General features: G+C 58.8%; 1 protein-coding gene and 1 non-coding gene across 9 annotated transcripts; both read right to left on the minus strand.

The window, feature by feature from the left end:
• Positions 1 to 750: 750 nt before the first annotated feature.
• RANGAP1 (Ran GTPase activating protein 1) lies at positions 751 to 27,746 on the minus strand. Of its 8 annotated transcripts, none has more exons than XM_020876946.2 (16): positions 27,486 to 27,746; positions 24,953 to 25,102; positions 20,145 to 20,272; positions 17,417 to 17,476; positions 15,037 to 15,216; positions 12,914 to 13,048; positions 10,754 to 10,912; positions 9,661 to 9,774; positions 8,978 to 9,077; positions 8,812 to 8,896; positions 7,654 to 7,834; positions 6,565 to 6,684; positions 4,982 to 5,084; positions 3,908 to 3,996; positions 3,536 to 3,657; positions 751 to 1,711 (listed from the first exon to the last, which is right to left on the minus strand). In XM_020876946.2, exons 2-16 carry the CDS (start codon positions 25,062 to 25,064, stop codon positions 1,642 to 1,644), a joined length of 1,758 nt encoding a protein of 585 aa, XP_020732605.2. In that variant the 5' UTR covers positions 25,065 to 25,102; positions 27,486 to 27,746; the 3' UTR covers positions 751 to 1,641. The 8 variants fall into 8 exon arrangements, 7 of the variants coding, with proteins under 7 accessions (XP_020732605.2, XP_070309512.1, XP_070309511.1 ...); XM_070453411.1 differs by lacking the exon at positions 27,486 to 27,746 and adding an exon at positions 27,400 to 27,422; XM_070453410.1 differs by lacking the exon at positions 27,486 to 27,746 and adding an exon at positions 27,042 to 27,369.
• Positions 24,481 to 24,553, minus strand: TRNAG-UCC (transfer RNA glycine (anticodon UCC)). The gene has a single exon. It is a non-coding gene; the product is annotated as a tRNA-Gly (tRNA).

A 27,746-nucleotide genomic window follows, 5' to 3' on the forward strand; every position in this document is an offset into this window, starting at 1 on the left:
GTGTGCACCGCCCAAGAGCTCAAAATGGCCAGACCCCCACCTGCCTCCTGCCTGCCTCCTAGGATGGGGCGGGGGGAGGGCGAGGCCTGGGCATCGCTCTGCCACCCAGCCAAGAAGGATGTCGCCTGAGTGGTCTGTGGCCAGTAAAGACACAGCGCCCCCCCAAGCAACCTCAGAGAGAGCTGTTCACTGCAGAGCCTGTTCTAGGGCAGGCGGAAAGGACAGGGTTGGGCTGTCATCACACCACTGTGGCAACGAGAGAGAAGGACCCCAGGGGTGGTGCCCTCCACTCTGGGCCGCTTCCCATGCAGACCCAGGGGCTCTTGCCTTGGCTGCCAGCAGGGCCTGGGGCCAAATCTGGACCATGTTGCACTCAGCCGGGTCCATAAATGGAATAATGAAAGGGCCAGTGGAGCCCAAAGGTTAGGTAAGGCGGGACGTGGGGCTAGGCAGGTGAACCAGGGCCCAACTCACCTGCCCCTCCACCCTCCCCGAACTCCAGGTGGCTGCCCCTCCTGGTTACCACCCACCCAGCTGTGCGAGGGGGGCTGGCAGGCCCACCACAGAGGGAGAGGGCTACCAGGCTGCCCCTGGTGATGATACAGGCTGGCCTGGCAGCTCTTGGGCAAGGCAGACCGCCCCCTACAGACCTAGATGGGGGGAGGGAGGGGCATCACCATGGCCCCACGAGGCAGAATCCCAGGAATCAAGGCCTGAGAACAGCCCACTTTAGCGGAGACGTTCTCAGTGTTCACTGTTGCCACACTTTATTTGTGAAGCCCCGGGCACAGCCCAGACACACACACAGCACACGGGGAAAGCACAGTGTCCCAGGGCCCATCCGGCCCAGCCCAACCTCCACCTCGCCCCGGCCCCAGGTCCTCAGGCCTGGGCAGGCCCTGTCCCTGCCCACGCAGCTGGAGAACAGGTGTGGGCCTGCCCAGACCCCCCACCTCTCCGGCGGGGCTCCCAGGCCGCACCCAGATACCTCAGCGGCCCGAGGAGGTCCCACGGGGTGCGGAGCCAGCGCTGTCCCAGCAAGTCCGGCTCCCAGACCCCCGGCTTCCCTTCCTGTCCACACAGGTGTGGGTGGCCACCCCCACCCCGTGGCCCCAACCAGAGCGGTCCCGGCCCCTCAGGCTGAGGAGTCGCACAGAACAGGATGGATGGTAGGGGCAGGGGTGGCCAGAGGAGCCGGGCCTGGTGACAGGAAGCTGAGCAGCCCTGAGCGAGCAGCCCCAGGCAGGACAGGACACACCCGGCCAGCAGCGCCCCAGGCCTGGCACGCCCACACTGGCGGCAAGGAAGGCGGGCGGGCAGGGACGGCTGCCAGGGCCTGGCGCCCGCACAGAGAGCAGAGGGTCCTCAGATGGCGGCAGCTTTAATGGCACAACAGCCTGCGGCCCTGGCGCCTGGGGGCCGTCAGCTCCGCTCCAGTGGGACCAGAGCCAGTCCGGCAAGGAGACAGGAAAACCTCAAACCCCGACCAGAAGCACATGCCCGCAAGTACGCCACACCGACACACACTCAGGAGACATGACACGTGAGACAAGCCCGTCCCTGCCACAGCCAGAGTCCTTCAGGTGAGTCCCTTCCCAAGTCATGGTCCAGGTGAGGGACGGGCAGCGGCCAGCTTGGCGTCTAGACCTTGTACAGCGTCTGCAGTAGATTGTGGCGGGCAAAGGAGCAGGATTCCAGGGCGCCGTTGGGTCTATGGGGAGAGAAGGGTCAGCGGGCAGTTCCCTCTGGACCCAGGAAGCTCTGGCTGCGCGGCGCCAGCTTCCCAGCTGTGACGCTACCCAGAACACACACCACACTCGGGTTTTCTAATTTTCATGACGACTTTGCAAGGCGGGGTGTCAGTTCCTGCCTTTGCAGGTGGGGTTGGGGAAGGCACCTGAGGCCACATGGCCCAGAGCTGGCGCAGGGCTGGAGACCCGGCCTCTGCCCTGCCAGACAGGCTCTCCGGGGCCTCTCCAGCGGGCACAGAGCCAGGGAGCCTTCTGCAGCCACTGGTCCCCATGGGAGTCCCAGCTGGGCCCCTGAGAGCCACAGGTAGCCAGCGAGATCGTTAGTTCCACCACCAAGAAAGGACTGGTGAGGTGCTCAGGGGGGCAGGGAGCCTGGGGAGCAGCAGGACCGGAAGCCACAGACACCCGGCCTGGTGCAGGCTGAGCCTGGACCCCGGACCCCTGGGCTGGAGCTGAGGGAAGGGAGCACACGTGACCCCACAGTCACGTCAGCCCCGAGCCCCCCTCTTCGCAAGTAGAATACACTGAGGCCTGCACCGGAGGGCCGGCAACAAGCTGGGGGGAGGCAGTCTATCACTGACCAGCCGGGCAAGGGTGTCTGTCTTCTAGGAGTTCGGGGTCCATGCCCAGCCCAAGGGCTGGACAGGAACAACAGGAGAACAGAGACAACAGTCCCAACCAAGGGCTGGAAGGAGACATGGGCAGCCGGGGGTGGCCGCTGGGGGCTGGGGACACTCTAGACAGCCTGCGGCAATGGCTCCTACGGCGGGGACCACGTGCAGGGAGCGCACCTCAGCCTGGCGGAGGGAGGCCAGGCTGCGGCCCGCCCGAGATCCACGCCCAGGGCTGGGATTCGCCCTGGGCTTTGGCGGAGGGGCAGCTGCAGCATGAGGGGAGGCCTGGGGTGGGGCGGGGGGCCGAGTGTGGCGGCAGGGGCGGGCGCACACAGCGAGGGCGTCAGGCCGGACCAAGGAGCACCTGAGATGCCAAGCGACAGAGGCCAAGGCCCCAACTGGGTCCTGGGGGCTGGTGGGTGGTCCTCACCCCTCTAGCCTATGCAGGCTACCCCCACATACTCCCTCACAGGCTCCAAGCGCCCTGACTGACGGCCGGAGACCCCTCCTTTCTCCTTGGCCCCCTCCCACGTTCCCCCAAGGCCCTGGCTTCACCAGAAGTGTGGTGGTCAGAGCCTCGGAGACAACCTCACCCACCCCTCAGTTTGGCAGACGGGGAGACTGAGGCCTGGGGAAGGCAGGGGCTTGGCTGGGGGCCACACGGGGCCTCAGTGAAGACCGGGACGAGCTCCCACCCCACCCCACCCCACCCCACCCCTGAGTTCGGGAGGCTCCTTGTTCCTCGACTGTGGCCACCACCCTACCAGGCCCAGGACCCTCCGGGACAAGGCCTGGGCCTCCACGTGTCTGGGCCCATGGCATCCCCAGGAGAGGGGCCTGTGGCTGTGGAGGGCCGGGCGAGCAGGCCCCCTTGGCCCAGGCTGCTGCGGGAATGGACACAGAACTGCTCCTGGGATGCTGCTGGGCATGGAGCCTGGATCGGCAGCACGACATGGGCAGACCCCCTCTGACCTGGTGTTCACTGCCTTGTCTGGAAGACGGGGCCACTGCCGTGTCCCCACTCTCAGAGAAGGATACGGTGCCCGAGCCCCGTGTCCTCAGCTGGCACAGGCCTGGTGAGATGCAACACAGAGGCCGAGGGCCCGGGAGGCCCGCGTGACCAGGCCGGGGACACGGACGCTGGCCACATGAGCCAGCGGGCACACTCACTTGGTCACGAACGCCAGCAGCAGGGGCGCCAGGGCCTTGGGGAAGTAGTCCTGCTGCACCACGTGGTTCAGCGTCATCAGGGGGCCGTGCAGGTTGCTGATGGCCTTGATCTTGTCTTCACTCTGCGAGACAGACGCACAGCCGAAGGCCAGGTGAGCGTCAAGGTCACGGAGGACACCCAGTCCCCAGCCCGGCCCCCGCTGACAGCGCCCCACGGCCGAGGTCAAGCTGAATCCCGCATCCCATCACGAAGGCCGAGCCTGCTTAAGCAGATCCAGGCCTGGGGACAGTGGGCGAGCAGCCCAGCCAGACTCGAGGTGCTGGATGTTGGGGTGCACCCCCCTGCCTGGGCCCACGCTCCTTCTGGCACACCTTGAGCAGCCCCATGTGGATGAGGAGCTGGGTGAGGAAGGCGTTGGAGTTGAAGGCAGACGAGCTGAAGGCCTTCTTCATCAAAGCATCTGCAAGGCAGAGGCAGTAGAGAGGACTAAGGTCATGTGGCCCCCAGGCACACAGGCTGGCCCTGCTCCTGCCTCCTCAGGAGGTGGACATGGCCACGGTAGCCAGACGGAGGGAACAGCCAGCACCAGGGAAAGGGCTCATCTCCCCCCACCCCCCACCCCCTCCCATGACACCGGGGCCCGGCCTGGCCTCGGGTAGAACAGGCATGGGCAGAGAGGAGGTGACGCAGGTCACCCTGGGGCGGTTTCAGCTGGTCTGTGGAGGTTGGGGGTTGGGGAATGGATGGGGGAGCAGGAGGAGGTGTGGCCAAGGCATTACAAGAACCCCACAAGCCCCTGCTCCCGTGTGAGGCTATTCCGGGAAACAGAATTCAGGCAACTTGTCCCCACAAATGCCCCAAGTGGGGCAGGGCCGGGCCTCAGGGAACAGACACAGAGACCCCCGCCTGGCCCTTCCCGCCCCTCCCAGCCACCCCTCCACCAGCCCACCAAGTGTCACCCGCTTCTCCCATCGCTTCCAGCCTGTCCTCCCCTCCCTGCCTGGCCCAACCTGGCGGCTCAAACACTGGCAAGGTGGAAGGTGCGAGGTGCTGTGAGGAGAGTAACTGAGAGGATGGGGTGGCCAGAGAGGGTCCTGACAGGATGAGAGACCCTCGGAAGCCTGGGCAAGGCCTGAGGACCTGCGTGTGGGTGGAGGGGACGGTTTGTGCAGCGGCTCGGAGGCGGGGACAAGGGTTCAGCCCTCATCACCCCTCCTCGGAGAGGTCTGACCTTCCTGCAGAGGGCACCACTTGGCCCGAGCTCTCACCGTATAGCACTGTATGGCTTTGGGAAGGGCCTCAGGCTCCCCATCTGCAAAAAACAGAGAGGCGAGCACCCTGCCCAAGCTATGCGAGAACCCGACGAAGAGCAGATGGGAGGGCAGCTCTGAGCCGAGCCGGGGCAGCGAAGAGGCCGGAGCTGTCCAGGCCGCCCCTGCACGCACCTACTGCGTCCTGCACAGCCGTCCGCACCGAGGCTTCATCCTTGAACACGGAGGACACCTTCAGGAAGGCGGAGACCACCTTCTCCGGGTCAGACGTGTCAGTCTGAGGACACAGGAGACGATGGCTGGTCACCAGGGGCCAGGGGCCTTGGCAGACGTGAGCACCTGCCTGTGGCTAGAGGAGGCCTTGGCAGGACACGGGCCTTCGCGGGGCAGGGACACAGTCCCCCCAGACCCAGCAGGGGCCCGGCCACCACAGGTGTGTAGCACCCACGGAAAGTGTACATGTTAAAAACCACTGTCTCCAGGGATCCCCTCTTGCAGTCTAACCTGATGAAATAATCCAGAACGCAAACGATGTTCACACGAAAGGAAACGTGCCTCAGCTTAACCAACAACAGAGGAAAAGCGGAAATACAGTGGATCCCCAGAAACTGGATGATTTAAGTGCTACATCTGCTCACTGACACAAAGGGCGTGAGAAGAGCTGTAGTGACACAGAGAACATGACTGGTGTTCAGGGAAAGGGCGGCCACAAGAAGGTCAGTATCGTATGATCTCATTTACCATGGGGGAAACAAATCGCACACACACAGATTACAGAGAAACATAAAAGGGAAATAAAAAGCCAAAATATCAAGCCAGCTCTGCGAGTGGCCCCTTTTATTTCTTAGAGACACACCTCAGAGATACTGTGGGCTTGATTCCAGACCACAGCAATAAAGCAAATACCACAGTAAAGCCAGTCACGTGAACTTCAGATTGCCCTGCGTGTTAGTCTACGAAGTGTGCAGTAGCATGTCTAAAAAAACAGGTACATTAACTCAAAAACACGTTCTTACTAGAACACACTGTTATCTGAGCCTTCAGAAAGTCATGATCTTTTATTGGTGGAGGCTATCAAACACTGTGAGAAATACCAAAATGTGACAGAGACACCGAGCAAGCAAATGCAGCTGGGACCACGGCATCAACAGACTTGCTCACCACGGCTGCCACAAACCTTCCATTTGTGTAAAAAAACAAAAAACCACATGCAGCCTCAGCTTTCTCATCCGTCAAACGAGTGTAGAGGGTCTACGTTCCGAGGTGCCAAGAAGGTTAAAATCACGTCCAAGTACCCAGAGCGGGGGGAGCATCAGGCACTGTGCACTGCTGCGCTCGGGTGACTGATGACCATCCCAGGAAGCACGGGTCAGCCACCCAACAGTGAGCAAGTGAACAAGAACACAAGCGGCCAGGGACCTGCTCAGGGGCCAGGGGCAGGAGAGCTGTTCTAGAAGCAGCTGGTCCTACAGAACGTGCAGGGGCAAGCCTACCCGTGTGCTCCCGGGACAGTCCTGCGAAAATTCCCCAACCTGTCATCACTGAGATGCCCCAGGCCTATCCTTCCTTGCGGCAAGTTGTGTTCACAGTGTGCGCACACCTGTGCCACCACTGGTCACACCCATTTACACGAGTGCGCATTAGATACAACGCTTGGCAGCCCCGCCCCCACCCAGCCCCGAGCTGTGCCGGAACCTCTGCTCTGGCAGCTCTAGCAGCAGAGGCCCAAGCGGGACTGGCGTCAGTGGTGCTGTTACCTGCTGGGCTATTAGCACGGAACTCTTGGGCCCGAGGCGCAGCAGCTTCTCCGGGGAGGGGAAGGCCAGGAAGGTGGAGACGTCTGCGGGAGGCGGGGAGGACAGGACAGGAGCTGGTTCCTGGGGGACGGGCGGCACAGGTGGCTCTGGAGAGGTCCACGTCCAGACTCCTTGCCCAGAAGGATGCCCCTCACTTGGGCCGCTCAAGGCTCAGACTCCAGAATTTCCCCAGGTTCCCCAAGGGTGAGGGGCCTGCAGAGGCTGGCCCTGGTCAGCTCCTCGCGTAGGAGCCTCTGGGGTGTGGGCAAGCACTTCCCTCAGACTCCAAGAGCCTGGTGCGGCCAAGGGGATCCTTGTGATGACATGGAGTACTGCACAATGACTCCAGGACTCAAGGGGCCCCACCAGGAGCTGGAGTCTCAGCCGGGATGACTGTTGCTAGCAGGCACCAGAGGCACCTGGCCATCAAACTAGACAGTAAGCCACATTCAACACAGCGTGGCCTTCCGTGCCCAACCCGAAGTCCCCCAGAAGCTTTACTTGGGAACCTCTGAGGGAACAGACATGCCTCCCCGCCAGGAAAGGAACACCAAGTATCCAAGCTGGCTCAAGACCCGGCCACCGTCTCCAGAACGGGGGCCATCCCTAGGGGTCACCAAGATGGGGAGGAAAACGAATTTCCATTTTGCCTGTTTTTTACCCTACTCTTTTAGAAGCACTTATATGCCTCCAGCACAACTGAAAACCCAGGTACAACTTGACAGCTGCTCTCTGTGTCTGAGGCTCTACACCCGCAGATTCAACCAACTGCAGATCACGGAGCCGCGCTGCAGCCCAGTTACTGCAGACACCCACACACAAGCGGGCTCGTGCAGGGCACACCCGTGCTCCTCAGCAGTCTGCTGCACGGGACGCGGCGGCATTGTACGTGTGATAACTTATAAACGGACAGACAAATGCAGCTGCGCTGGGACGGTCTCCTCTCTTCCACAAGGCAGTGCACAGCAGAGCAAGTCTGCGGTCCTGTGCCCAAGGCGCGCCCACCCCCAGCCGCAGCCCCGGGGGCCGTCTCAGGGCCCCAGGACTCACCCCGCTGTTCGGGCCCGGGCCCTTCTGTGAAGGCGCGCTCGGCCCCTCGCCCTGCTCCTCCTGCTGCGGCTCCTCCTCCTCCTCCTCGTCCTCGTCCTCTTCTCCCTCATCCTCCTCCTCCTCCTCCTCCTCCTCCTCCTCCTCCTCGTCCTCGTCCTCGTCGTCCTCACCCTCGTCATCACTGCGCAGGGAGACCTGGCTCAAGCAGGCCCCTCCCCGCCTGGTGGCCCATGTGGGCCCGAGGACCCACAGACCCCAGCCGGGCAGGGAGGGCCGGGTTGCGGGAGTTGCCAGGAGGCGCGGCCCACAGGGACGCCTGTGCTGCGGACAAGAAGAGCTCCATCCTGTCCGTCCCAAGGAACCCGCAGCCCCACGGGGGAGATGGAGGAAAGGAAGAACACTCTGTCACAGCTGGGTCCCGGGCCTGGCGGGAACACTGCCCAGGCTGAGATGCCCAGGACGGTGCCACCCACGTCTTGCTGACCACAGGAAACGACGGTTAAGGGGGAGCGAGGGGGCCGCCCTGCCTCTGAGGAAGGCTGTTCCACTTCCCCCCGAACTGGGGGGCCCCTTGAGCCCATCCTGGCCTAGTTCCTGCAGCAGCATGGGGCCTGGGCCTGCGGGGACATGACCGAGGACCTGACACAGGAATGACGCCCATCTAGAGATCAGAAAGGCAGGCGGAGACGGGTGCTGACGGCCGAACCAACTCCCATCCAGATGGAGGAGGCAGCCCCCCGCTGCCTCAAACCCAGGAAGACCTCCTTCTCCTACATCAACCTCTTCCTTCTCCAGTCGACCTCCAAGATTGGTCTCAGGAACAGCCCGGGCCCACCCCCGGCCACTGCATCCCACGTCACTGCTGCCCTGCATACCGTCACTTCAGACCAAAGCGCATCCCTTAGGAGGCCTGCCGGACCCTCCTGCTCTACAGGGTGACTGTTCTCAGTCCCCTCTGTGTTCCTGTGATATTTACACGCGATCACTTGATTATCCTTGTCTCATTCCTTGATCCCTTGCCCATGGCAACAAGGTCTTGACTGTCTTGCTGTCGATCCCCTAATGCCCAGCATGGTGCCTGGCACACCACAGGGACTCAACCCATGTTTTCTGAATGAATAAAGGGAGGAATAAAGGATCCAGTCCCCAGACCCCTACCTGAGGGACGCCAGCACTGTGGCCAGGTTGAAGCCTTCCAGCACTTCCTGCAGCTGCTCGCAGCCTTCTTCTCCCAGCATGTTGCCTGCTCGCGGGGGAGGGGCCGGGGGTCAGCACAGGGCGGGGCCCATCCAGCAGGCCGGGACCGAGGCCACCCCACTCCTACCATTGAGGTCCAGTTTCTCCAGTTCCGCCTTGTCTGCCACGGCCTCAGCAACAGACAGAGCAGCCTCTCTCTTGATCTCACCGAATGACAAGTTCAGCTCCTAAAAGATAACGGGAAGGGTTAGGGTTAGAGGCAAGCAGACACAGGAGCCAGGAGACGGGGACAGAGACGGGGGGACAGGAGACACGGGGGACAGGAGACACGGGGGACAGGAGAGAGACACAGGGACAGGAGACACGGGGGAGAGGAGACACGGGGGACAGAGACACGGGGACCAGGAGACACGGGGGACAGAGACATGGGGACAGGAGACACAGGGACAGGAGACACGGGGGACAGGAGCTTCCACTCCCCCAGGTGAGGGTCTGAGACGGACTCTGTCCGGCCAGATACAACACCGCCATGACAAAAAGAATGCTGTTCACCCAACGACAGGACAGGTTCTGAATGTTCACTCCCACTAAACTGCAATGAACCGAGTCACTTTTCTTCTCTTTGAAAAATCAGAAACCCTAGCTTGGAGGGGTGAAGAGACTTGCAGAGTCATCAGGGAAGGAGGATGTGGAAGGGCTGGGCTGCGAACCCTGCCTTGAAAGGCCTGAACCCTGCCCCCTGCACAGCCGTCACCCTGAGCGCAGGGGAGCCGGGACCCCGCAGGGAGGAGGCAGGGGGTCGGCCAGGACCTTCAGCTTCGGCAGGCCCCCGCGGATGGCATCTGCGATGGCGACGGCGCCCTTGGAGCGCACCAGGCAATCCCCGAAGTTGATCACCTCCACCTGCCGCAGGGTCGTCAGCGTCTGCGGGAGGAGGTGGGGACCAGGGTGAGGCCCTCCTTGAGCCAGTGTCATACCCCACAGCACCCTGTCCCTCTGCATCCAGTCCAGTCGCCTCATCAGCTCTTCCTGTTGCCCCCAGGAGGCCTTCCAGCCTCTGGCTAAGTCCCCACCAGGGCTCCCTATTACTCACGGGAGAAGGTCTCAGGAGTCAGCAAGGCCCCCCTCCAACCCCCAGCCCTCAGACACACCTTGACCCCTGGCCTGGTCACACCAGGCCCAATGGAGCAAGGGTCACTCCCGTCTCTGGCCTCCCCGCGGGCTGCTGACCCCGTTGCCCGAAACACCCCTCCTGCCCTCCCTGTCCACACAAAGTTCACTTGTCCTGGAGAACGTGGCCACCACATGGCCTCTTTCAGGAAGCCTGCCCTGCATCTGGCTAGACTCCCTGTGTGCTCCCCAACACTTGCACACGTCTGTTAAGACCCCACAGCAGGACTGTGAGGTAGACGGGAGCAGCGGCGTCTCCCACCCAGCGGCCCAACGCCTAGCAGCCACTGTGCTCCTGGCCAACTGGCTCCTTCCTCCCCTCCTCGCCCTCGGGGCTCCCTGAAGGCAGAGTCCTGGACTCCGCTGTGAGGCCTGCACTTGGCAGAGCACTGGGCGCTAGACGGGGCTCAGTAAACAGCTGAGGACACAGTCGACGAGGCCGACAGGCGGCAGCAGCCTCTATGTGGCCCCTGAAGCCAGCACCAACAGCTGGGGCTGCAGCACGGAGGCCGCTCAGGACAGGGCAGCGCGGACATGCAGAGCTGCCCCCAGGACCCAGGCCCCCAGGTGACAGATGCCCCATTCTGGACGCGTGCACATGGCTGAAGCCACGGGATACACGCCAGGTGGGCGGGCCGGGGGGAGAGCAGCCACCTGCTGATGGGTCTACAGCAAAGACAACCACCAGTCCCGGCCTCCGTGGCCCACTCCGGCCCTGCTGTGCCCCTCTCACCTTGGCCATGGCCATGGCACCCTTCTCGGTGAAGGTGTTGTCATTCAGGTTGATGACCCGCAGCAAGGGGTTGATGGCGAAGGCCTGGGCCAGGGCAGTGACGCCGGGGTGGTTGATTCCGTTCTGGGGCATGTGGACCTCCTCCAGAGTCCCAATGATCTGTGGGGGGGCAGGAGGGAGAGCAGTGGGCCCTGAGGCCAGGGGCGGAGCCAGGGGACACCCTGCGGGCAGGAGGGCAGCACCACCCACCAAGCATGGGAGGGGCTTGTCTGTAAACAGATGGCAAAGCTTCGGCCTGACCAACCGCACCTCTCACAAGGGAGGCGTACTTGGGATTAGGACCGTCACCAGAGAGGTGACTGGGATCAGAGGGGCTAAGTAACTTGCCCAGGGCCACACAGCTCTGAGCACTGGTGTCTGTCTGGCACCTCTGCACTGCGGGGACCCTGGGCTCTGGCCCACAGTCAGCCCAGGCCTGCTCTGTATAATGCAGAGCCACTTGGTCTTTCTTTCTGGGGGTCCTGCTGCCTTACTGACAGAGTACAAATGGCAGCCCATGTTCCACATCCTTTTCTGGGGATGAGGGGGCTTCCTGAACCTAGCGAACCCCCTCACTCCAGCCTTCCCACACCTCCTTTTCTCTGCCTGGAACACTCTGTCTCCTCCTTTTGCTGGCATCTTCTTGACAGGCTGACTCCTCATGCTTTCAGTAGCTCTCATTTTAGATGCCTCCTCCCCTAGGAAGACTTCCTGGATTACCCTCCCTCAACCCCCCACCCCCGCTCCCAGCACAACCCAACACTCTTCCTCTCTGCCCCCAGAGCACTTCATCCTTCCCCTCACAGTGTTCATCCCTCTGAAATGTCAAAGCTACCTTCCTGTCTGCATCCCAACAGCCCCCAAGATCTCAAGGAGAGGCCAATGTCCCAGTCTCCATCACTACCCTGGAGGGACTGAGGACAGGCCTGGCCTAACTCTGTACCCAGGCACCTTATTGTCTCTGGGCACCCAGCACAGCGTGGGGGTTCACAAATGAACACAGGCAGCCCAACTGAGGCACATTTCAAGTCAGGGCTCTTAATGTTTTCTGTGACACAGACCATGGGGCAATCTGGTTAAACCCCAGGGCTCCCCCTCTGGATGTTTTTAAATTTTAAGCTAAATTATACAGAATAACAATTCAACTGAAAGACAAGTATCAAAATGTTTAGAAAACTGCTTAAATGTTTGCTGTAGTCATACATATACCTCTTAGGCCAACAAATAATAAGACCTTGGTGTACCATTAACCTTAATGTATAAGAAACAAATACTTCTGTCTATTCACAACAGCTATCATTTGACGTGAAAATACCTGTGATTTTTCCTGGTAACAAAGCCACAGAAATTTCTAAAGCTGAGGTTTACTGTCCACATTCACCATAGAAGGTAAATGCTGCATTTCATTAGCTCTGGTAGTGAAAACAATCATGCAATATCCCGCACCCCCGGCCACGTTCAAAGCCTCCCTGAACTCTATCCACAGACCAGTGGGATCCCACAGCATGCATGCTCGGTCGTGTCCAGCTCTATGCAACGCCATGAACCATAACCACCAGGCTCCTCTGTCCATGGAATTTTTCAGGCAAGAATATTGGTGCAGGTTGCCATTTCCCACTCAAGGGGATCTTCCTGACCCAGGGATCGAACGCAGTCTCCTGTGTCTCCTGCATTAGTAGGCAGACTCTTTACCACTGAACCACCTGGGAAGTCCACGGACCCGAGTTAAGACACCCTGCCCCGAAGGACCCCTGAGAGCACCCCCTCCAGCTGCAGCTCCTGCCCTCCTCCCTGGCTCATGGGCAGTTTGGTGGGCTCCATCCCAGCGCCCTGCTCACTGGGGCCAGGGGCTGCGACCCTACAAGCCAGGGTCGGCACTCACGCTGCTCGGGCACCTCCGCTCGTTTCCCAGCCTGGTGGGTCACAAACAGCACTGACAACTCACCCCCAGGAGGCAGATCACGCCACCTTTCAGACCCGAGTGATGGGGATCCTGTCCCAAGAGGATGAGCTAGCAGCCTCGGAGAGGGAGGCAAGCTGCCCGAGGTCTCTTGGCCAAGTTCTAGACTCAGCCTGCCACACTCAGCCGGCCCCAGGGCAGGCAGGGCAAAAACCACTCACCCCAAAAGCTTCTGCCAAGGCGGTGGCTCCGTCATTCTCCAGACGGTTTCTGCCAGCCACGAAGACCTTCAGTGCCAGCGGCTTACCTTGGGCACTAGACTTCCGATGACACTCGGTCAGAGCTGCTGCCAGGATCTAGGGGAGGCAGGAGGCCCTGGTCGTCAACATGCTGCACCAGCCACGGCCCAGGTGGACACGGGCCGAGAGCCGCTCAGCACCTTGCAGGAACATGGGCTTTGACATCCACCTCTGTGTCCGCCTGTCGGGCTTAGCCCCATGGTAGGGACAGGGAGAGGGAGGCACCAACACCGAGTGACGTGGGCCAGGGGCTTCATGGTTGGCCCCCTTAGTGTCAGGACCCTCTGTCAGGTGGGCACCGTCATGACTCCCATGCTCCAGCTGAAGAAACTCGGGCTCAGAAAGCGACAGAAACTTTCCTACAGACACCATGCAAGCGGCACACCCTGGACAGAACCTGAACCTTCTGGCATCTCCTCCACGCTCCACAAGGCCTCAGGGGAGCCAGCCAAGGAGGGCAGGGCTCCCCCCACCATGACCCATCTGACACCTGCCCAGGCTCCAACCAGCCACACAGTGGGGGCTCAGCTGCTGGGGGTAAAAACCTAAAACCTGGTTTGCCCTGACCCTGGGGTGGTGCCAGGAGGTGACCTCTATCTAGTGACACCAACAGAGCAGGAGGTTACAAATACTGGTCGGCTGGTGGGTTGGAAATAGGGACCCTGCAGTACAGAAGATGTAAATGGTTCTCGGGCAGTGCAGCAGGAGAGACATTTACACGCATCTGCTAGGCCCTGAGCACTCCTGGCCAAGGCACTTTCACACCTTGTTCAACCTCAAAACCAGGCCGGGAGGCAGAAGGTATTAGGCAGCTGGGTCAGCGTGGCTGCACACAGCTCTACTCTGGGGCACATACAGGACCCAGGACACCGCCAGCCTAAGCCCGCAGTGGCAGGGGTCGGGCATGTGCTCAGGGCAGAGACCACCGACGCCTGCTGTAGGCCAGCCTGAGGGGTCTGCAGAGGTGGCTCTACTCCAGGTTGGGCTGGACTGGTCTCTTGTGCTGAGGCAAACACTGTCGTCTTAACACACAGCTTACTGACCCTAGACCGGAGGCGTGCGGCTCAGACGGCCCAGCGTGAGCCGCTCGCCCTTCCATAGGGCAGGAGGCGACAGGCCATGTGCAGGGCAGGCCACCACGGCTCCTCAGCCTGGGCACCTTGAGCATACACTGGCACCTCCTGCTGCTCCGACCGGCCACGGGGATGCCGGTTCAAATCCCACATCCGTCCCACGCTACCTACGTTATCTGAGGAGCACGACTCAAGAGCTCTAAGCTCAAGTGCCGTTCTCTGAAAAGGCAGGGACAGTGTCACCCACCTTTCAGTAAGGCGGGGGGAATTAAGATGACATGTCTCCAAAGAGAAGACGTCCCTGTTCGCTGTTAGTTCCTACACCCTGGCCCTTTGCTCCTTTTGGTCAGACCGTGAGGGAAAGAAAATGGGAATGCAGACTGGCGCTTGGCCTTTCTAGAAGCTGGGCCAGAAGCAGCCAGAATGGGCCAAGAAGAGAATAATCAGGGCTGCCCTCTCCTAGCCCGTCTGCCCTGACCCGCCTGATTGCTGGCAGGACAGGGGAGGCACCCTGGGCAAGGCCCTGACCAGGGACAAAGGTGAGCTGTGCCCGGGCCTCCCTGAGTGGTCCCTCTCTCTGGGCTCGCTCCCCCACGTGCACATGCCAGGCCTCACGTGGCTCTGGCAGCTGTTCCGAGGGCACAGCGGGTCTGGTGATGCCCAAACCCTGTGCTCTGCAGAGCCAGCAGGTTGGAGCACGTCTGCAATACTGCCTGTGGGTTGCCAAGGCAACACGGAACTGAGGATGGTTGCTTGGCAACCCCACCCTCACAGATCCATCTCCTCTCCCCACTGGCCATAGGCTGCTGCCTTTGAGGCCTTTGTCCTTTGAAGAGAAAAACAAGAGGCGAATCATATCAGATGGTGCGTGGCCAAGGGCACATACTCCAGGCGGACGCAGATGTAGCAGGGGATGGGGCAGGGAGGAAGGCGGAGGACACAGGGATGTGGGGAGGGAGCGGCCGCACCCACCTTGCCACCACCGATGCCCATGCCACAGTTGTTGAGCTTGAGTTCGTGCAGCGTGAAGCAGGCGGAACTCTTGAGCAGGGCCTCAAAGCCTCGCACGCCGTCGGGCCCGAAGGCATTGTCACTCAGGTCCAGCTCCACCAGCTGGGCCCCGGCCGTGATGAGTCCCTCCCCGAGAGAGATCTGGGCACAGAGGAGCTTGTGTCAGTTTCAGAGACAGGGACCAGGCGCTACTTCTGTGCCAGGCCCTCCCTGCCCTCGGGAGGCATTAGGCAGTTGGGGACCCGGCAGACACAGGCCATTTCAGTACAGAGCTGACCATGTTACATCGGACTGAAAACCCTGCAGAGGACTCTTAATTCAGCTGCAGCCTGGGGCTTAGTATGGTCATCCAGGAAAGCTTCCTCCAGGAGGCTGCATCTGAACTCAGTCTGGATGAGCAGCAGCCAATCATGGAACATGAGGAGATTCCAGCCAGTAGTAAACCCACAAGCAGAGGGACACAGCACGAAGCAGCAAGCTGTGTGTCTGGGGACAAGCCTCCAGGAGAGGCAGGGGTCAACTCAGGCAGGCGCCAGGCCAAGAACTGTGAACTTGGGCCTGAGCTCAATGGGCTTGGAGGAGCATGAGGGGTACAGAAGACACAGCCCCAAACCTGAGGAGGGCAGACGGACAGGCGGAAGCAGGCTGGAGGCTGAGTCCCACCCGGGATGTGAGACAGGGTTCCAGGCAACAGAAGGGGCTGCGGGGGCCAGTGTGATGAGAGGTGTTGGAGGGGAGACCGAGTCTCGGCGGGGTTTTCAAAGAGGGAGGGGGGACCTGCAGAGACTGGGGTTTACTGGACGGGGAGGGAAGGAGGTACCACTGATGCCCCAGTGTTTCCAGCAGTGACTGAGCACCTAGGGTGGGTGCCCAATTTCCTGCCTCAGTCCAGGATCTGATGTGGCCAGAAGGTGAAGGCTCCCAGGAACCTACCAGGCTGGGACACCTACGTTGCCCAGGACAGTGGGCAGGGAGAGGCGGCTCTGCCAGGGCTGGGCATGGAGGGGGCAGGGGTTCAAGGTGAGAGGCGTGACGAAGACACTGCCCTTGACCCGGCAATGGACAGGGCAGCTGAGGCAGTTTCCATGACCCCCAATCCCAGATTAACAAGGGCCATTCTCTGGTTCCCCCACCTGCTGAAGAAAACCCAGCCCCAGTGATCAGGCCACAGCTGACCTCAGCCCTTAAGCAGTCAGAGGCTCAAGCCCTCCCTCTACGCCACTCCACCCTCCCTGCATTTCACGCCATTCCCTGACCCTGAATTTGTATTCCTGTTTCTAAGACTTGCTCCCACCGTAAGTTTAGTATGGAGATCATACCTCCTGCAGAACTTGAGAAGATTAAATGCTAAAATGTAGGTAAAACAACAGCACAGAGGCCCACAGCTAGGATCTCGTAAGTCAGTCTCCAATTTTTCCAACTTGAAATCCTTTTACACACATTTATATCAAATCACTTAACTTGCACTTTGAATCCTAGCTGCACCTGGTTCTTGTCCACCCTCTGGGGCTGGTATCCAGCTTGAGCAACTCTGCTGGGGCTCCATCAACCTCCCACCCAGGGAGCCCCCCCTTCAGCGTCCCCATGGGGTCACTTGTCCCATCCTGGATGGCCCTTAACTGTCTGCTGGCCAGAGGCGCTTTAGAGATGAGGCTAGTGCCAGCATCTCAGAAGGGCCAGAGCTGGCTGATCGGGGGCCTGAGAAGATAGCACCAGCACAACACAGACAGACCAGGAGCCCTGCAGGGCCTGTGCTGGGAGGCTGCCAGCCCCGGGCAAGCCACGCTGGGTCCTGCGACCCTCCAACGCCTCCCACACACGTGAACAGGCTGGGAGCTCCACCCAAACCAAGCTGAGCCCCAGGAATGGGGAAATGGAAAACAGGCAGAGAGAAGCCACCCAAGACGAGAACCAAAGCAGGAAGAGTGGTATCAGAAAAAGAGAGGGGCCGGAGGAAGACAGGGCGACCTGTGTGCAGAGTGAAGTCGAGAGGGACCTCAGGACGCAGAGGAGGAGGGGCTGGGATGAGGGGGTAATCATCTGGGAAGGAGACCCACGCTGCTTGTGGGCGAAACCTCTGCGCTCAGGTCTCTGCTGTACTTCCTGTCATTGGGCCGCCCAGTCTCCCAGGGCCCTCTGAGTCCTCACTTCTGGCTCCCCATCACCACCTGCTTGTCAGGACACAGACAGAGACTGTGCTCGCCTGGCTTCCACAGCAGCATCTCGGCCATCCCCAGGGCACTCTCAGTCTCCACAAAGAGGAGGCTGTGGGGGAAAGTCCTGGGAGGTGCTAAAGGGGTCCCTGTGGCCCGGGGCACAGGCAGAGGCTGCCTTCACTCACCAGGGCGGGAGGGATCTCCGACCGCAGCCTCCCCGTGAACATGTCGCTCCAGTGGCATCGCTTTGGAAGAAGAAGAGAGTTAGCGGAAACCCTCGGAGGTGGCCTTCAGGCAGCCCTCACCCCCATGGGCCAGGGACCAGCTCTGATGGACGCTGACAGGACCTGGAGGCCCCAGAGGAAAGGACTGTGGGGCTCAGCAGCAGTGTCAGGAAAACCCTCCACCTGTCCAACCCTCTGTTTCTCAGAGAAAAAAGTAATCAAGCTGAGAGGGAAGGAGGCGACTGGCCCCAGGCCCCCGGCAAGGCAGTGGAAGGACCAGGACCAAGACACCAGACTCCAATTTTCCCCCATGGTGTGGGCCATAGTGACACGGGACGTGATCTTGGAGTGGAGGAATGGAAAGGAGACAATATAGAACCCAGCAGCGAAGAAGTTACTGTCTTTTCAAGTCTCTTTTCAACCCTCCTAACCACCTCCAGAAGACAGGTTTGGTTTGGGGTTGGTGGGTCTCACCCACGCCCCCACTTCCAGCTCATCTGCCTTTTCAACAAAGGGAGAGAAGGCCTCAGGTTCAGACCCTTTAGATGACAGCAACCTTGAACTAGAATTTAATAACACTCTGATTTCCTTTACGGTAAGGGATGTGATTTTCCAGTTAGAGAAGAGATCATATTTGCTTTTAAATTACTTCCAAGTGAGCCGATTTAAAGGCAATACCAGGTAAATATCACAAAAGCCACGTGGCTGGGTCACGTACCATGCTGGGGAGCAGAACTGAGGTCCCACCTCTAACGCTGGGTCTGTGTCCGCCTAAAATATCACCTCTGGCAGCTCTGGCCTTTCCTGGCCAACCCTCGGAAAAACGGACACAGGAGAAGCAACTCTCCCTGAAACCCAGACCTCAACACGTATGAACTAGACCTAACCTTAAGTACTAGAGAAGTCGGTGTTGGCAGAACTTTCACATCCTCCAATAAAGCAAATCACTAACAACCCTGCAGACATTCTACACGGGTCGGCTGGGGAAGTTACATCTGTACGCAGGTGTGTGGGTTCAGAACTGGCAGCTCCAGCCTAAGCTCCTCCCTATAGACAGTGTTCTCATCTGGAAGCTTCCCCAGCCCAGCTCTGATGGGCTGAGGTCAGCGTGGGGCTCCAGGGCACGCGGTTTCCTTCTAGTTCTGGCTCAACTGACCCAGGCCTGCTACTCCCTGACTCTGACCCCCGGTGTCTTATCTCTGAAACAGGCTTTAGGCCTCACTCATCTCCACGCGGGCAGCACAGCAGTCGAGAGGCTGGGGTGCTGTCTGGGGTCCAAGTTTGGGCCACACTCTGCTCACCTGGCAAGACCTAACGTGTGAGGTGCTGCAGGAGTGGAACTACCATCTTATCTTGCCTCAGCGCTGTGCCCACACGGGCACCGGTATCATGGGCACCTCTGCCCTGGCCGCTGCTCCAACACCCCCAGCTCCTTCCTGCAGACAGGCTAGCTTGAGACACTGCGGTGGGGCGATTCAAGGCCCTGGGCCTGCACAGGGGAATGTGAAACAGGCCCTACTCCCGCAGCTCAAGTGTGCTCACTCCAGCCAGCCTGTGGTCACCATGGCAACCACCCAGGGAGGCAAAACTCTCTGCATCAAGGAGCCCAGACGCCACGTGAGGCCAGGCAGTGCAGCCAATGAGGTGGTGGCACTGGGCTCCAGCCCAGGCCCTCGGAGGCCTACGCTCAGCTGCTGCAGCCTCCAGGCCCAGGCACGTCTCCTCTGTCCCCGTCCTCCAGGGACCACCCGGGACAGCCGAGCTCCTTCACAGGAAAACGTCCCAGCTCACGCGCAGGAAGAGGACAGCCCCGGGCAGGAAGCAGAAGCAGCCCTGCCTTGGCTGTCTGTTAACCTGACCATGATCCTCCTGAGGACACGAACATCAGGGGCCCTCCGCTTCCTCTCACGGCCCTGGCCTCGTCCATCTTCCCTTTCAGAAAGCCCTCAGGGCCACGGAACGTGCGCTGGACTTGGAAATGTGAGCACAGCTCAGCCTCTGACCAGCAGCAGGATCTGGGGAGGCTGACTCAGCTGCCCTGAGCCTATTCCCTTGACTCACAAGATGGAGACACAGCTTTATGACAGCACTTCTCTCAGAGCATGCTGAAGGACCAACATTCAGAGGAACCCGCTCTGAGAAACACCAGAAGAATCTCTGGGTTGGCCGAGGAAGGGCACCGCTTGCATCTAACCTTCAAGAAAGGACCAGCCATTCGGCTGTGAGAAGGGCATCTAGAAGGCCCCCAGTGAGCAGCCCTCCAACCACCAGCACCTGAGCTGAGGTGTGGCTATTTCTTTCCCAAACGCGCCTCCTCCGAGGGCAGTCTTTGCTCAGGAGCCGCGGACTGGGCTGAGCACCTGTCAGAACAGCTCCCATATCTGCGTCACGAGCTGCAGGCTCTCTCTCCAGCTCTGCTCCTTCCTCACGCGTGACCCAGTAAACCTCTTCCACTCCTGACACCTTCTCCGGGTCTGTGACCGCCGGCCTCGAGCAGACACATCACACGGGGAGAGGGGCCCCGGCCAGCGCTGTGCTCCGGGGAGCCCGGAGCAGGAGGGGCTGTCCAAGGTGACCCCCCCGCAGGGCCCAGGAGGGACTGGACACAGGTACCTTCCGGGGGGGCGGGGGGGCGCGTGAGCGGAGGCCTGTCTCCAGCCAGGCTGGGCCTGCTCGCCGCCGACCTCACCTTCAGCTCCGACTTCTTCTCCAAGGCCTTGGCGATGACCCTGGCTGCCTCCACGCCCACCGTGTTGCCCTCCAGGCGCAGGGCCTCTAAGCCGTCAAAGTCTTCAATCTCCTTAATCACGTCTTTGGCTGCCCAGGGACCAAAAAAATCAGAATCTTAAACTTCTGGAGTCATGAGCCACAGACGCAGGAGCTGAGGCCCAGTGAACACCTCGTCCCTCACGACTCCAAGGCTACAGTGCACCTCCTGGGTGCCAGGCCCCGGCTCACCAAGGGGACTCGGACAGACTCACAGTATAGCAGGGAATGTGGCTACTCGAACAGTTCCTCTGTAGTCGTTGGCAGTTAGTCACTCAGTCGTGTCTGACTCTTTGCATCCCCGTGGACTGTGGCCCACCAGGTTCCTCTGTCCATGGGATTCTCCAGGCAAGAATACTGGAGTGGGTAGCCACTCCCTTCTCCAGGGGATCTTCCTGACACAGGGATCAAACCTGGGTCTCCTGCATTGCAGGCAGATTCTTTACCATCTGAGCTACAATTCCTCTCTAATGAGTGTTAAGCAATGTATGAGAGACTTGGGAACCAGGAAGAGGAGGAACTGGTTGGTGCAGGTGAAGAAGGTGCTCGGGGCACCTTGTGGGTGGTGCGGGGAGAACACTGGTGGGGCAGGGAGGCAGCACACACGCATCGAGGGTGAAGTGACTCAGGCTGGTGCGCGCATTAGCGTGCTGTTTCACTGTGATGAAAAATCCCATACACTCTAAATGCCAATCAACAGAGGGCAGGTTAATTCACTGGGGCGCATGATATAAAGAGTTACACTGATGTCACTATGAATGGCCACAGAGGTGTCTACCTGACTTGGAAAATAATCTTACAGTAATAAGTGAAAAATGAGGTTATCCAACGCTGTTTGGTCTGACCACTTTTAGAACATTGTATGAATTCTACTACACACACACACACACACACACACACACACACACACACACACACACAGAGTTTTAAAAACCAGACGTTAAAGCAGTTATCACCAGGTGGTGGGATTCTGGCTAAATCTGTGTTTTCCCAGCATCTGTTCAATGTACTCTCAATGTGTCTGGTTAGAAAGCAGCTTTTTAAGTATCTGTAATTATGATCCCAATTACTTAAAAAAAAAAGAGGAACTCAACTATATGTTTTGGGAAAAAAACACAAAACTTGAAAAAAAAATGCATCAAAATTAACAGTAGTTACATCCCTGGGCTGTGTTATAATGAAGATAATGTTTTTTTTTTTTTTCCCCTTCTTTCAATGCTTCTGTATGCTACAATGAGCATGTATTAATTTTACAATCTGAAAAAATCACACAGGTTACATGAAAGACAAATCTAGTCTGGTTGGCACAGCATGGATCGGGGTAACATGGTGGGGAAGAGATGGAGAGGAGTGTGAGAGAGGAGAGGGGAACACAACCTTCTAGGCTACGACAACCACAGAAGGGTTGTCAGAAAGTCTGTGATATGCCAGGACTTCCCTGGTGGTCCAGTGATTAAGAAACTCCCAATGCAGGGGGCCTGGGTTCAAACCCTGGTCGGGGAACTAGATCCCACAGGCCGCAAGAAGACCCAGTGCAGCCAAACAAACAAACATTTTTAAAAGAGAAAGTTCATGTCCTGCAGCCTCTAAGTGGCTCCCTGAGAAGCTGTCAGAGCTGGGGGTCTCCCCATGCACCTGTCTTCCTCCTCTTCCCCACCGCCCCCCAACAGCAGCACCTCCTCAGAAACCCTTGCTCCCTCCAACCAGGTCAGTTTTCTTTCGGCCCTGGTGTGCGGCCTGCTGGATCTCCGCTGGGCGGGACTTAAGCCCTAGACCGCCAGGGAGGTCCCTGAACGGCTGCTTGATCATTATACAGAGACTCTGCTAATGCCGGCTTCCTCACTGGCTCACGAGTTTGTGAAGAAAGGGCCGTTCCTTTTCTCACTTTGCCACTGCTCACTGCTGCCACATCTCCTAAGGTCGTCACTGACAGGTCTGGTCTCCAGCTGAGTGACTTGAGGTAAGGAAGTGCCTGCGAAGGTCACACAACTAGACAGTAGTGACTAGCATTCACTTTATGACGAGAAAGGCTGGACAGATACGAGCCTCCCATTTCCTAGGAAGGTACACTGAGGCTTCAAAGAATGAAGCCACTCTGCCCAGAAGTTCAGGGAAAGCGGCAATGCTGAGCTTCAGGCTGGTTTTCCCAAGATGAACGTATGTGCTGCTCCCCAAAGCCTTGCTTCTGTGCACAACCGCGGACTTCACACAGGAGGGCCCCGGCAGAGAAAGCCCCGAGCCCTCTCCCCCCTTTGGAGCTGCAACTCCAGAGCACCGGGTGTCCAGGCCTCTTCTGCAGCTGGCACTCAGGGCCAGGGCTGGCGGGGCCTCTCAGCCCTCTGGGAGACCTGCTCCAACAGGGCGTCCCCCTAACATCCAGGGAAAGGCCAGCTCACCAGGAGGGAAGATGGCTGCTCACGGGAATGCTTACACCGCCCTTAGAAGCAAGGCGACAGAGATGCCAGGGCCCCGGGGGAAGCTGTCTAAGTGACACAGGTAGACTGGGAAGTACTGAGCTTGCTGCGAGCTTAGCCGGGGAGTCACAGAGTGAGCGTGTGAGGAAGGGCACCCAAGTGCGAAGAGCAGGGACGGGAGAGGGTGGGGGCCACAGCCGGGCTGCCTCTCTCGCTTGACCGGCAACCCAAACAGAGTTACTTTACGCAGAACTTAAACACAGGCCAGGGATGGGCCCCAGCTGTCCCTGACTAACCACCAGCCGTCACCAGGCTGTGCGGAAGGGGTTTCCCTTTTCGGCCTCGACTGCCTCACAAAGGAACAAGTCCCAGGGGCTCTGCTACATAATGCAGCAAGGCCTTACTTTGGTCCTTACATGACTCAGTGAGCAGAGAAAAGGACCCAGTTCTCTGTTTTGTTTTCCACTTTTTGGGGCCGAGTTCTAATCAACAGCTTCATGGCCTTCCCTGGACCTCACCTGCTCACCCTCAGCCAAGACAGGCCCTTTCTGGGCTCACAATCAGACCACCAGGCCTCTCGATACAGCACTCAAGGGCCTCAGCTCAAGGCTCCTTCCGGGATTCTGACTTCTTTTCTCTCAAGACCACCCTGTGTGTCCCAGCTCCTGGGCCAACTCACATGGTTCTCCTGCCTGCAGTGCCCACTCTCCTTCAAGTAGCTGCTCATCCTCGGGGATTTTCGGAGCCCTCCCAAGCCTCTCCCTAAGTGGAAAACAAGTGATCCCTTCCCCAACCTTACTTCCCAGAGCTCTTCCATGTCTCTGAGAGCGTGTTTCATCTCTCCTGTTGGCTGTCTGAGGACCTCATTCCTACTCCAGGTCAGGAGCTCCTCAGAGGTTTGGGCTCTAAGCTGCCCACCCTGGTGACCGCCAAGATGGGAGGCGGCACATCCCGCCTGAGCCAATGAAGTGGTTGTGTGCGTGGATTTTAGGAGCAGACAACCCTGAATTTTCTTCCCAGCTCCACTGCTTAGAGCTGGGCCTTAGGAAAGTCCTATCACCTCCCTAGGCCTCAACTTCCCAATCTGCACAATGGGGTGAAACCTACCTCCAGACCTTTTGGGGGGGATAAACTGAGACACTCTTTGTACAGCACTGAAGACTGACTGACACAGTGTTAACAACCAGCATTTAATAACAAATTCACATTTACTGAGCTGGGCTGAATGTACACTGAGACGCACCAGACTAGGGACGCAGATGGACCTCCGATGGAATCCTGGCTCTGCTATTCTGGGCTACACCACCGTGAGTAAGTTACTGAAGACCAGTAAGTTACTGAAGGCTCCCGAGTCCTTTACTCCTCATTTATAAAGTGGCAACATGTTTACCTCCCTTTCCCAGGGATGATGCAAGGATCAAAAGTAATAATGCACAGGGAGGAACTCTAAAGGTTAAGGCCTTCCAGGGACGTTAGGAATGTGCAAGGACTCAAGCGGTCTCTGACCTGGAGGATGGGAGCCAGCCTGCCTGTACACCAGGACAACCAGGCAAGTCCAGACCAGTTTCTCTGGTTGGGCTGGAACCTCAAGAGGCCCCGATGCAGGCGCCTTCACTTCCAGGTGCCCGGGATTCGGGGTGGATCCGTGCCAGCCATGCTCTGGCCATGGAAGCAAAGATAGGGTCTGCATTCTGCTTCTAGTTCTGTCCAGTCCTGATGCCTGTTCAGACAGGCGCATCCATCCCTCCCCTCAGGGGCATTCACTGCGTGTACCAGACTCCCAAGAGGGCCCAGAGTCTCTCTCTCTTTTTTTTGGCCTGCGCTGCACAGCATGTGGGATTTTAGTTCCCTGACCAGGGATTGAACCTATGGCCCCTGCAGTGGAAGTGCAGAGTCTTAACCACTGGACCGCCAGGGAAACCCCTGGACTGTCGTTTTCATGCAGCCTCACTGCTCTTGGGGGTGCAGTGCTCGGAACGTTCCCACTCTTGGGAAGGCAACAACTATTCCCAGACCAGCTCTGGATTGTGGGGTGAATGGGGGGGTGGATCTGAAGTAAGAAAGCAGGGTTGGATCCCGGGACTGCTGCTCACTGTGGTCACTGCCAACCATTCCCCCCAAGAGGTCCTTCCCACCTGCCGGCCTGAGCTGCCATTGGCAGGGATGCCCACCATGTGCTCATGGACAAAACATCGTCAAGCCTCACTGGGCTAGGACAAGTGTGATCATGAAGCTAACCGGGCCTGACAAGTGGGACGAGGAGGTGCTCTCTCGCTTGCTCCCTGTCCCTCCGGGGCCAGTCCACACGAGGACTCACCATCGTCTGCAGTGTTGAGTTTGAGGCTCTTGCCCTTGAAACTCAGCTGTCCCCCGGCCACCTGGGTCTTGGCGAGCGTCTCTGCTAGTTTGGCAATATCTTCAGAGGCCATGGTGGCTGCGTTGGTGGGCTCCCCTGGAAATCTGCAGACTGAGGAGGTCAAAGTGCATTAAGAGAGAGGATCTCTGGGCATCTCCAGGTTGGGGAGGGCCGGGTAGGACCATTTCAGCTGCCTGAGCCCACCTCCCAGGATAAGGAAATCCCAAGCGCTAAACCACTGGGAGAAATAAAAACAACACTGAGGAAGGGAGAGTTCTAAAAAAGGCAAAGGTTTCAACCTCTACAGAGTTACCGTCTCACTACAAGCCCTCTTCTGCCCAACTGCCCCAGCTGGGGTACCAAGCAAAGCCATGTGAGTTGACCACTGGGTCCCTAGGGAATGGCAGTCGAGTTCTAGTCTGACGGCTATGAAGAGTCTCCCCAGAACACACACCTGCCTGATCATGTTGGGCGCTCTCTGTTTGAGGGTCCCATTCCTCAAACAGGACACGGATGGCTATGGGATCCAGGTTATCCATCCCAAAGAATGCCCCACTGCCCTCCCTGGCATGACTCTGGGGGTAGGGCACAGGGGTCAGCCCACTGCACAGCTGGTTTCAACCGTGGCCAGGAGACTGGGCAGCCCACGGCAGCCAGACCTCAGGGGTTCCCAGGAGACCAGAGGTCTCTACATCACAACCACCACCATCACAATAGACTGATGACAGAGTTGCTGAAAAAAAGGAGATTCTAGTCTGTAGTTCAGCAGACTGGCAGAAAGGACCACTACATTTCCTCAAAGAGGAATGTGTGACAGGAAGAACAAGGTTATTTAGTGTCTCAGACAGTAATAAGAAAAAAAATAAACAGGAAAAGGGGTAAGAAGCATTGCTGTTTTCCCTTTTTCTTGGCGGGGGATGGATTTAATCTAAAATAGAGTGGTGGTGGTTGTTCAGTTGCTTAGTCGTGTCCAACTGTTTGCAACCCCATGGACTGCAGCATGCCAGGGTTCCCTGTCCTTCACTATCTCCTGCAGCTTGCTCAAACTCATGTCCATTGAGTCGGTGATGCCATCCAACCATCTTGTCCTCTGTCGTCCCCTTCTCCTGCCTTCAATATTTCCCAGCATCAGAGTCTTTTCCAAGGAGTCAGTTCTTCACATCAGGTGGCCAAAGTACTGGGGCTTCAGCTTCAGCCCTTCCAATGAATATTCAGGACTGGTTTCCTTTAGGATTGACTGGTTTGATCTCCTCGAAATCCAAGGGGACTCTTAAGAGTCTTAGAGAAGGTGTTATCAAGAAAGAAACAAAGACTTGAAGGATACTGGGGACTGACCCACGCAGATATCTGGGGGAAGAACATTCTCGCAAAGGCTCTTGTGGGGGAAGGGGGGGGGGTCAGAGTAAGTGCAAGGAGGCCAGTGGGGCTGGAACACAGAGAGGGGAGGAGAAAAGAGGTAAGAGATAAAGAAAGAGAATTAACAAGAGGCCCCAGTCACAAAGGCCATTTTAAGAACTGAAGCTTTTACTCTGAATGACAAAGGGAGCCACTGGAGGGTTTCTAGCAGAAGAAGGACTGTGTTGTGACGCATGTTCTGACAGGATCACTCTATCTGCTGCGTGAGGCAGGGAATCTCAAAGCTGCTTCAAGAATGAAGGAGGGGATGAAATTCAGCATGAAATAGCCTGACACCACAACCACCCCACTCCTTGTAATTCTGGTTTGGGACAATTTAAGGCTAGAAAAACGGTGGTGAGGCGTCCAGATGAAATAGGAACACAGAACTTCTCAGCTGGAAGAGAAGTCCAGTATGTACACACACCACCACCACCCCCCCATCCTATCCACTATAAAGACTAGGCAACACACACGCCGTTCACTATGAAGTCTAGGTAACTGGACCACAGAGAGGTGAACTGATTAGTCCAAGGTCTGCAAAGGGCCAGCGGCGAAGCAAACACAAACATCTACTCTCCCTTCCGAGCAGGAGTCTGGCACATTTGCCTCCGTGCACATCCACCGCTCCTGCCCAGCGTCGGCAGTGACTCACGCGGGTTCCCGGGGCTGCGGCGGCACCAGCCCAGGTCCTCGGCGGGTGTGGGCCTCTTGGGAGGCGGCGGCGGGAGAGCGACGCGCGAGTTCGAGCCGAGAATGACAGGCGGGACCGCACCGGAGCCCCATCCGGGATCCCAGGCGAACGTGCACCGCCCTCGGATTGACACCGACGCGAACAGGGGACGCCGCTGCCGGCTGGGCGAGCCGGGTGGGCCTGACGCCCTCTCTTAAGCCTCAGTCTCCCCGCTTGGGAAAAGGGACAGCGCCCCTCCTGGCTTCCCAAACTCCCACCCGCTCGGCGGTCGAGGGTACAGGGGATGAAGGCGGAGGGTGGCACGCAGAAAGCGCCACACCTTCCTCGTCCGGTTCCAGGGCCGAGCCACCCCCGCCTGCATCCCCAGGCAGGTGACAAGAAAAGGAAAGGGATTCCCGACCCTACCGTACACAGGCTGCGCCGCCGCGTGGGGCGACCGGAGTGCGCGCGTGCGTCCGGCGGGCGGGGACAGATTTAGGGTCCGGGTCAGGTCAGGTCAGGTCAGGTCGGGGTCGCCGCCTCCGGTCCGGCGCTCCAGATGCTCAGCCCCACCGGGAGACGTCCGTCAGCTTTGCCCAAGCGCTTCTCGCTGCTCGCACCTCCGACACCACCTGCTCCCCGCGCGGCGGCAGATGATGGCGGAGGGAGGTGGATTTTGAAAGCCGG

The sequence above is a fragment of the Odocoileus virginianus genome, chromosome 23, assembly GCF_023699985.2.
Source record: "Odocoileus virginianus isolate 20LAN1187 ecotype Illinois chromosome 23, Ovbor_1.2, whole genome shotgun sequence".
NCBI lineage: Eukaryota > Metazoa > Chordata > Mammalia > Artiodactyla > Cervidae > Odocoileus > Odocoileus virginianus.